The sequence below is a fragment of the Taudactylus pleione genome, unplaced genomic scaffold (assembly GCF_031769625.1).
Source record: "Taudactylus pleione unplaced genomic scaffold, aTauple2 ptg000391l, whole genome shotgun sequence".
In the NCBI taxonomy this organism is placed as follows: domain Eukaryota; kingdom Metazoa; phylum Chordata; class Amphibia; order Anura; family Myobatrachidae; genus Taudactylus; species Taudactylus pleione.
Window position 1 is genome coordinate 15,457,111 of NW_028284792.1, and position 11,143 is coordinate 15,468,253.

Here is an 11,143-nt window from a genome sequence, read left to right on the forward strand (position 1 = left end):
CAATGAACGATGCGCACTCCTGTTTGTCGTTTACTGCATCGTGTGTCGTGTTGGTTTTCCATCCAATTTAACGTTCTCGTATCGTTATCATTCACAAATCGTTTGCAAATCGTTCAGACTGAAAGATAAAATTTGAAGGGAAAAATCAAGGGAATATCGTTTAAGATATTGGACAGGGGGCAGATCGTCTAGTGGATGTGTGCCTTTACAGCCACTAAAATTATTGTTTTCTGCAAAAGAGCATTGCGACTCAGTGCTTCCTGCAGGACAGTCAGAAATGTTATCACTAGTTGGGAGTAAGGGCGTTTAAATCTGTCCCCCAGAAAACTCCTGTGTGTGTTAACGAACTTTATTGTAATTTGTAGCAGAAAAGATCTCCAAATGGTTTTTTGCTACCAGGGCCGCAACTAGGGGGGTGGGGCTAGGGGAGCATGTGCACCGGTGCCGGATTTGAGGGGGAGCCAAGACGAGATATATCATGTGACTGATGATGTCAGCTAACCTCCAGCCGCTGCTCCCGGGTGTGTCTATGGCAGCGCTCCCCTCTCTTCCTCACTGGCTGTGCACAGGCATCCGGGCAGCAGGAGAAACCAAGTCGCCATAGCAATCACAGGCCTCCCACTGTCAGTCCCCTGTCCTGACACCTCACCTGGGGCCCCTGCTGATGGCACTCTAGGATGCAGTGGCTTCTGGGAAGTGTAGTTTCTCCGGTTTCCGGCACGAGGCCCTGAGTGACTGCTAGAGCTGGATGTTTGCTTCATGTTGTGAGGCTACACACAGGTGTGGGACGTGGCAGGTGTGTGTTGTCAGAGGGTCTGGGTACAGGGAGAACAGCATGTCCTTAGAATAATCTGCGTGTCATGTATGTCTATGTAGTCGCACATCAGCTGGGGAGTCGGAAAGTGCCTGGGCCTTGTGTATAATATACAGCTGGTACAACATATGTTTAGAGCTGAAACCCCCTTCTACAGCTGAGCACCTTCTATACAGCTAATGCTGACCAACTCCTATCTATGCAGCTGAACCTCACCCCCTATGTATACAACTGCAGGACCAGATGAAGGAGGGGGCACAGGGGGTGTATATATATTTGTTTATATATATATATATATACACAGTATATACGCTGTTACTATATCAGCTGTTGCACACAGCGGGGGGTTGAAATGACAAAGTCTATAGTTATGTAGCTATGGCGGGGGGGGTGCCAAATTGCTGCTTGCATCGGGTGACAAAAATCCTAGTTTAGGCCCTGTTGCTACTTGAAAGGGGGTGTGAGTGGCATTGATGGAGGCAAAGAAAAGGGGTTAGGTTGGCATGGTGTTGCATGACCGATTTGGCACTGTGTGGGCGCTTTTTTATTTGTATTTTCTGCTATATAGGAGTTGATGTATATTTATGTCTCCATATGAATCTCTATAAAGTATGTCTCTATTTAATAAAAAAATGTGTTTACTAATTTATCAAGGAGCAGATTACAAGCTAATTAACATACGAGTGTTTGAGAAGTGGAAATAAATGTAATTGGCATATGCACTTGGTTATAACTGTGCAATTTGCCCTTGAAAATGATTTTGCCATAGGCTTTAGCATACACTGTGTATCTATGACTGTAAATGTCTAAAAGTTAAGACCATTGCATAAAGTTCCAATAACAATTACCAAGTAAATGTACAAAAATGAAATGGCATGATTAAAATCTGAGTGTGGCATATATACATCAATGATGGTGTACATCCTTGTTAAAACATTTGTTAAAAATCTCCTTTGTGTGGGGGCTTATCCATAGCGCTACAGTGTGGGTGTATCAGCTGGCTGCTCTTGATCATTTGATATTAAGTGATTACAAGATCTTACCATGGCTGTGCAGTATCTTCTATACTGTACAATGGTTCAGTTCTCCTTGGAACAAGTGTATGAATTCCCCTGTGGTTCCCTCTCATGTTAAATATTGCGGAGTTTAGCCCATAAGCTACAATAGCTATCGGAGCCAAGCTCTGGAATGCTTCTCATTTCGGAGCTTGATAATTCAGCAATAAAGCAGCCTCTGTAGAAACCCATGAGGGATGCTTTTGTGCTACATGTATTCAGGGGATACTTAGTATTTGCATGTACCCCCTGAAAATAGATGTTTTTGGGGGATTGCCCAAATTTGCATTACAATATTTGAATACAGCGCAAGGGCGTATAGAAAGCTCTGTTCCTGCACTTCTCATGGTATTTCTCACAAAAAATACCATAAGACTATGCCTGTGCATGCGCCACTAGCTCTCCCTCTGATCCCCTCTGCTCCTCCCTCCCGCACTCCCTCGCTCTGCTTACACTTACCTCCTTTCAGGTGATCGGTAAGTTCCTATGTGATCTGGTCACCTGATTCCTGCAATAAATTGAGATGCTGTGAAGTCCTGACGGCATCCTCAGTTTACTGATCATTTGACTAGGGCACAGCACTCAAATGCTCATCTGGTGACCGATCATCTGAACGGAGGTTACTGTGTTTTTTTTTACTGTGATCAGCCTGTGGTCTATCTAGCTAGAGTAGGTGAAAACCCTGCTTAACGCCATCTCAAGATAGCACTATTATCGCAGGGTTCCTTCTTGGTATTTTTATTTACAATTTATTTTAGTAAATCTGAAACAGATAGCATTTCCCATTAAATGTATGGGAAATGCTATCTGCTTACTAAAACAATGCAAATTTAAGGGCTTGGAGTAGTTTTGAACGAAAATTGCTCCAAAAGCTCCAGTACTATTGAGTGATACTAAAATAATCAGAAAATGTTGTGAAAACACAAGTGTTCAGATGTAATAACCATGGCTATTACACTGGTGACCACCCACGATCCCTGTATTTGGTTAGCACAGTGCCTGGAATGGCACCCTGCAGCCAGAATCGCAGATGCAGTGCAGCCTGCTGCATCCTCTGTGCACTTCAAATGGCTCACTGCAGCCATAACAGACCCCTGGAGCACCTGCTGTTCCTGTTGCTGGTGGCACCGCTCTCTCCAGCATGAACTCATGATGTCATGCACTGAGGGGGCTTGGCTGACACCAGGCACTGTAACTTGAAGTTACATCACTGGTAATAGCTCTTAATGGTGATGAACTGTGAGGTTGAAGAAGATCAGTTGGGATTATCATGCCTCTGCTTGAGGGCTGGAGCAGTGGTAGTAGTGGTTCGCTCTTGCCATTACTCTTTTTCGTGTCGCTGCTTTAATCTGTTGTGTTTTTTAAGGTTTCTTCTCCTCTGCTTTTTGTGGTGTGTTATGCAATTCAGAATTGGTCCTGGGGAGCTATGGCTATTGTTAGGTTTGAATTCTACACATTGCATTTGAGCAGGACTTGGGGGCCTATTCATCAACACTAAAATAACGTTTTTAAGGACATTTTCCTTAAATAACGTTATTTTGGTATTCATGTAGCCACTTAGCACAGGAGATATAACAGATATCTCCTTGCTAAGTTCCCCTGCGTTAATTTCCACACTTCCCTTACATTAGTATGGGGATGTGGAAATTGTGGTATTCATCAAATTCCGAAAATTATCAATTTTCGGAATTTGATGCAGTTACTATTCGCCACTGTGAGGTGGCGAATAGCAGGTGAAACTTACCTGTATCCGCGTGTGCAGGTCCCCCGACGAGTCCCTCCGGCGCTCTGCTCCGTCCTCAGGCTCCGGAGGCTGGTCGGACATGTGTGCTCCCCAGCAGAGCACAAGAAAGTTTAGACAAAAAAAAAAAAGTTTTTTTTTTTTTCTAATCTGTCATGTGGTCTGCTGGGAAACCACATGACAGACCAGCAGGACGGAGCCGGAGGCTGCTGCGTGGACAGGTAAGTCGGGGGGGGGAAAGGTGGGGGGAGGGGGGGTACGAAACTTATCGCATCTGTAGGCAGTGCTGCGCATGCGCTGGTATTACAGATGTAACAGCGCATGCGCAGCACTGTTTCCTGATGCGATAAGGTAGTGTAGGCAGGGAAAAGTATCTATTTCCCGAAAAGCTGTCATCGCAAAAATGACAGCTTTTTGGAATAGATACTTATGGAGAGGTGGAATGATGAATTCCACCTATAATTAGCTAGAACTCCATGAGAGTTCTAAAGCTAATTATATCCAGAGAATTTTTATGTTTAATGAATAGGCCCCTTGGTCATGGATGTGGACATTGTCTGTGAATTGGGTTTTTGAATGAGCCGATAAAGATATACTTTGTCCATGTCTGCACTGGGTTTGTTAGGTTTGTGGGTGGAAGTTTTTTCCCCTTACTTGTAGCCAAACACTGCTGGCGAGAATTACACATGGGGTTCAGTAGCTCTTCTTCTCCAGAAAGCATTACCAAACAGAGGAAAGTGAGAAACACACCATGGTGGTAGACCATACTTTTCTTATACATATTGTACACACACTAGGAGACATTTAGGAAAATGCACTAAAGAAAATTTATACATTTTGATTTGATAATGTAGTTCTCAAAAACAGCACTTCCAACTGCAATATTCCATTACTCCATTTCCATAAATGCCATCTATTATTGTGTTTAAGTGCTCACATATTCTTGGATATTTGACATATTAATGTTTTATTTCTTTTGTACTTTCTTCTACAAATTTCTATCTATCTATCTATCTATCTATCTATCTATCTATCTATCTATCTTTCTAAGGATTACATAAAATCTGCAAAAGATTCATACAGTATGTAGCAAAATTCTTTTGTCTGACTTTTTCTACCACCTTGTTACCTTAATGGAATCAGTGTGATTCGTTTTTTACACAACTTAGTGTTGGAACATTTCTGCACAAATCTTTAGGCAATTTCTTAATTTTGACCTCATATCGATAACTTCACAACTTTTGAGTGTGTTTAAGTCAATTCAAGGTGGCAGACAAATTCAAAGTCTTAATAAATGTTCCTGAAAGGAGACATTAATGGAGTTTACTGTAGCTGCAAAGAAGAGGCTAGAGACAGCAGGGAGACAACAAATATGTTATTGGGATAGGATCCAAAGAGCAAACAGTACAACAGGAAGAGAAATAGAAAGCTGAAACATCCTCAGTCCCATCAAGGATTAGCAAAGAAATATGACTGCAATTATTTATCAGAAGGTGTAAGTCCTGCCCATAAAATAACAGGTAAGGTGTTTGTGAGGAGTGTGGTATATTTTGTAGAGATGTGTGCAGACCCTCGTCTTTTGTCTTTTGGCAATACCACCCTCAAATATTTTGGCAAAACCACCCTTAAATGTTTTGGTTTGGTCTTGGTTTTGCATTTTTTTAAGAATTTATAAAAACAACTAAAATATTGTTTTTGTTCCTCCCTTATTAACATCAATAACATTAATTTCCACTCATTTCCAGTAAATTTTGACCACATTACAGCACCTGAAATTATGAGGGATGGACTTAAATGAAATCCAAAATACACGAGATCCAGTTCTTCGATCAGAATTTCGAACTTTGTGAGAAGACCCGAGCCAGGACTCAGTTCGACTTGAAACCCCAAATTTAGTGTGTGTTACATTTTTCAGCAAAGCCGAACTGCTCATCCCTCTTATATTGTCAATAATCATCATGTCGACATGATGAATATTGCCATAATGTTGACACCCGGAATGTTGACATGGATTAAATGCTGACATCCCTGGTGGTCTATTGGCGACTTACCTGGTATGACAGTCAGCTGATGATGACTCCCAGCAGATCCAACGCACTTCTGACGGTGAGTATCCCTAACCCCTAACCCTCCCCTAGTACCTAACCCTAACCTTTCCTCCCACAGCCTAATGCTAACCTCTCTTCCTGCAGCCTAACCCTAGCACTCCGCTGCCGGTCCATGCAGATGGTAATTCACATGTCAAAATTCCACACATGCCAGCATGTTCAATGTCAACATTTTAACAATGTTGCCATAACTGTTGATATTGTGATGTCGACATGAATGTCAACATTGTAAATGTCAACATTTTGACTAGATCCCGTGTGTCAGATCTGTGACTAGTATCTATATTGCTAGACTAAGGGGAAAGATAATAGAGTTTTTAGGATTAGTTGACAAAGAAATGAGCCTTATGAAATAACAGTGGTTGGTTATGTACTGTAAATCTGCAGCAGAGAACAGGTTACTCCAGTTGCATTTGCTAGTGTGTGAATCCTCTTAAGGGTAACATGTTTGTTTACTGTGCTGTGGTTGTATTTCATAGCTAATGGGATGAAATAGGGTGAGTGTGACTACTTAATCAGGAGCAGAAATGAGGGTCTAGATATAGTATAATAAAACTGAAGCAGGATGCAGAAATAGAAATAGAGGAGATGGAAAATAATTAATGTATTTAGGGCTTGTTTATCAATTATCACATTTGCAATGTGATCTGGGCGTGATATTAGCACTCATGGTTGCATTGCGATCATACCGTACAGATGAATAAAATTGCACATGCAGGGACAGTGGCTCCGAAAGAAGCCTGTTCCTGCGATGTGCTGGGAGTGAAGTGACCGCGTCAGCTGGGATAGGATAATGCATGAGACAAGCAATATATCAAAATAGAGTACATAATGAGAAGAAGAATGTTGGAAAATTAGTCCACTGGGAGAGGTCAAAGGAAGAGATGTAAGTCTCCCAGTTAAAAGTACAGTATGAAATGTACATGTAAGACAGATAAATTATCAGTTATGGGTTTATTTTTCAAAGCATCAATAACAAAGTTGTTCTAATGCTGTTATGTTTTCTACTGCAGCCATTTACCATTAACCGTTCACCAGGGCATCTTCCTGGTAAAACATTTGTGAAATAATTGTAATTGTATCCACCTCTGTATCTAGGGCTGGTACAAGGTTTCCTGGCACCCTAGGCAAACTGTCAGTCTACTTTCCCCCCCATCCTAGATCCAGATGCTCCCACCAGCCCCCCATCACAACTTACTGCCCTAAACACAATGCCCCCCCCCTTCCCCGGCTTACTGCCCCCTCCAGAACAAAGAGCTCACAGCTCCTTCATACTGCCCCCACTCATTGCTATGAATGTCCACCCTCAAAGCCCACACTGATGCCCTCACAATGCCTCCACTCAGATCTCATTGCTCCCCCCTCACAGCTCAGTGCCCCTCTCACCACTTACACTGTCCCCTTAACAGCTCACATTGCTCCTCCTCACCTCTCACACTGCCCTCCTTACACTGACCCCAGTCACAGCTTACTGCATCCCCTCACAGTTTACTGACCCTACTCAGAGTTCATGCCCCCCATGCAGATCAAATTGTCTCCCCCCTCACAGCTCCCTTTACACTGCCACCACTCATAGCTATGACTGTCCCCCCTCATAGCCCACACTGCTTCCTTTAACAATGCCTCAACTTACATCTGATTCCCCCTCACCACTCAAACTGCCCCCACCCCCTCCAGATCACACTGCCCAAACACCCCTAACCCCCCACCACTTGTTCCCTTCATATCTCCAGCACACTGACCTGCACACTGTGGTGTTGTCCCCTGCCGACATCCTTGTTAACGACAGCTGCCCTCCAAAGTCCGTAGAAGTGCTTCCCTCCATCCCGACAGCTAGTGCGGCCAGTGTTAGACACTGAGCCTGCACTGGCTTTCACTCAGAGGAGGCACTGGAACCCCCCTTGCCCTAGGAGGGGGCGGGACACATCTAGGGCGGCACAGCGGGAACTGCCCGATGTCCCGGCAGCAGCCCAATCCACCCTAGTTCATCCTTCTGACACGGTCTGGGTGTGAGGTAGGTCAGGTGGTCTAGAGGGGCGGGCCAGAGATAAAAAGTCCCGCGGACCACAGCCGCCGCCTGCACCATGTAATATCAAGGATATTTTTTATTTAGACAGCTCAGCGGTGCCCTCCAGTGGCCGGCGCCCTTAGGCAGCTGCCTAATGGTAGCACCGGCCCTGTCTGTATCAGGCCCAGAGTGTGTGGCTAGAGAGAGATTATGTTGAGGCTTGCCATTGGTGAAACTATTATCCTATTAAGTTGAAAAGAAACATTATGTATGGAGGTAAAAATGGATCTGGTCCCACAAAGGGGTTTATTTATCACAGACTACTATACAGACAAGGTGGGGAGGATGGTGATGATGATGTAACAATTGTTGCTGCAGGTGATACACACATCCAGTGAGCTGTCATGTCATATAGTCTTTAGTTTGACCAGTTCCATTTCTCCACGTATCAGTAATTAAGTCAATAGTCAGTATAATGGCATTTTCTAGGGAATTAATGATTTTGTCTTTAATTTCCCTTTGCAGCTGAGACATTGATGGGAGAAATGGGAATGAGATGGAATTTGATAGCATGGACAAATTACCTCAAGTTATTTGCTGGAACCTGATGCACTGATGGCAGAGATTGGATGCAAATTCAATGCAAACATAGCTGTCATGGATTAGGTGATATGTTTTTGTACTTGGTTATTCTCCCAAATGGTTGATTCACAGATAATTGTAAAAAATGTTATTTAGTCTTGGTCTGCTAAGTAAAGACTCTGTAACCCAAGCAGCAGCCCTAGTGCAAAAGAATTCTACTTGGGAATCATGGATGGCATTAAAGGCCCACCATACATGGTGCGATATAGCAGACAGATTGGAACGATATCGCTGCTATATCATTCTGTGTGTGGGCATGCTATTTTCCAGTGTGTGCTCCTGTGGGATCGTACATCGCTCCTCCAGATCTTTCTGCATGTTCAGCTAATCTGGGGGAGCGATGTATGATCCCATGCAGCGCTATGCGGGTGAGGGAGGAGATGCCGGCCCCTCGATCGTTCCATGTGTGGGGACCGCCTGATATCACCATCGGATCGGCCGTCGCATAGCAAGGTGAATAACGCATCATGTATGGGGGCCTTAAAACAGTCAGATTGCATTTACAAATTGGATGCAGCAGGGCTGCTTTCTAATAACAATGAGGAGGCTGATGATGAAGGTGTTGTCAGTGGAGATTGCATGAGGTGTCTATTCTGCTGTAGGCAACTACTTGTTACTATACACGATTTTACAGCGATTGATAAACAACTTCAATGAAGTCACTGCATACATTGTAACAGGGAGGAGGTGCCTAGATGGTTAACATCCATAGCTCTACTTATTTTGGTGTGACAAAGTTTACAGATACCTCAACAAATGTTGTAGTGGTTGTGGAAAATAGGTGTTTTTTGGGGTCTTTTGTACGTGCATGACAATGCGCTTATCATCCGCATGAGATGGTAGTGTACCACTGCCGGATGCGTTACTTCCGCACAATCAACACCGTCCACATTAGCTTTTTTCAACTACAACACATTCGCCTTAATAATCCTCATTACTATCAGATCCAAAATTATCCCCCACATCCTGTTGCACATTAATATATTCCAAATAGCATTTTCAACTTCTACAGTATGTCAAACTCATCACGCTTCTTACTAATTTCCAAATGTTTGAGAACTTGTAGAAGCGTGTTGCTCTTTAATTACAATGTCAGTATCTGAAATCAGACTCACCCATAGAAGTTTCCTCTTTTTTTGGAGGAGGGAATAGGGTGAGTGGGGGGGTTATGCACAGTCTTATGTTCACAGCTGCTTTTTACTATTAGAGTACTGCACCTCACACAACAATACCCAATTGTAGCCAGTTGGACCAATAAGAATCTATATGTTTTCTTATTTTTTTCCCCCCACATTATTAGTGTAGATATATGCAATCCAAAAAACACAAGTTCAAAAATTTCAGAGAAAATTAAGTTTTGCCTAGTTTTCTGATCTGGATTTGGTATGGGAAAACAGACCATGACTTGGTTCGACTTGCTAATCAGAAATCCAGTACTGTAAATTTAGCCAAATCTAAACTTCTCATCTCTAATTTAAAATAAGACATGGTTTTCTGAATGACAGTTAATGAGTACAATTAAAGTTTGTGGAATTTATTCAATTAATAAGGGAGCAATAGGAGACACAAGTGAGGATTGTAGAACCATCATAAGGGGATAAATCACTAGCTACTTAGAGATAAAGAGAGGGTAAAGGCTCTATTTATCAAAGTAATTATGTCCTTAAAACATGCAGAAACATCATTCCCTGAAAAACAGCAGTGTTTAAGGTACATTTTTCCACTTTGTAAACTCTTTCAAAATCACAAAAGAAAGAAAGTAATCGACCAAACTATATCTGTCCAACATTTCTTTGAAATTTTTGATATTTTGATCAATTTTCATAGATTTATCCAGGTATTCTCTACAAATCTGAGTTTTTCCCATGTCTATTAGTTTCAATGAGGAATTACAGTATATGTGCTACCGCTTACCAGTAGAAATAACATTGAAATGAATGGTCCAATTGAAATGAATGGAGTTACTCAGCTTTGTTAATTGTTTTTTTCCAAAACAAAAGAGATTTAGGGGCTGATTCAGGGTTGCATGCAAGCCGTCTGCAGATGTGGCCACATTGGGTGCTCAGATAAGTCATCTGTACTCAGCATTGTGCAAAATAAATTGTCATGCTAAAGAAGGCTGTATTATCTATAAGATAGAAAACATGTATAATGATGTACTTACCAAAACAAGAATTGACAAAACCATACCACTGACAGCCATATTCTCCTCCGATCCACTGGCCTTGAATGCTGGATGTGAAACTCAGAGTTGTACCGGATACACAGACTAACATGTCACTGACACTGATATTTAATAGCATCATATTGACTGGGGTTCTTAGGGTTTTGAACTTGCAAAAGAGAATCAACACAATGAAATTGTTTAAGAATCCAAAAACAAGTATAAATCCAAGAAAGATGGCTACCACTGTGTGCGCTCCTCTGGACATAGCAGGTTCTTTGTATTGTGAGCTGTCATTTTCCAAGTACGACATAGAAGTTTCAAAACTCATATTTGTTGTCCAGTTTAAGTTCATGTCTGACATCATCACATATATGAAGTCATAGATGTCAATGGGTCTCAATAAGCCAGACTGGTTCTGTAAATTTGTTTATTTAATTCACTTTCAGAAACGAGATTATCTAAAAGAATAAGGAAAAGAAGAAAGAAAAAAAAGATTAGAGATGAATATGAAAAATTGATCTTGTTGCTGAAGAAATAGTGGTAATTTCCATTCTAAGGGGTAAATTTACTAAAGTGAGAGTTTTAGAAGAGAGTTTTAAAAGTGGTGT

At 42.1% G+C, this 11,143-nt stretch overlaps 1 protein-coding gene across 1 annotated transcript in view; it reads right to left on the reverse strand.

Annotated features, from left to right (window-relative positions):
• The window catches only part of LOC148507586 (pinopsin-like), a 163,373-nt gene extending 152,474 nt beyond the window's left edge, over positions 1 to 10,899 (reverse strand). Inside the window, exon 1 of the mRNA XM_088445870.1 lies at positions 10,533 to 10,899. Coding sequence (XP_088301996.1) covers positions 10,533 to 10,899 — 367 coding nt within the window. The remainder of the gene's footprint in view (positions 1 to 10,532) is intronic.
• Between the last annotated feature and the right edge of the window lie 244 nt (positions 10,900 to 11,143).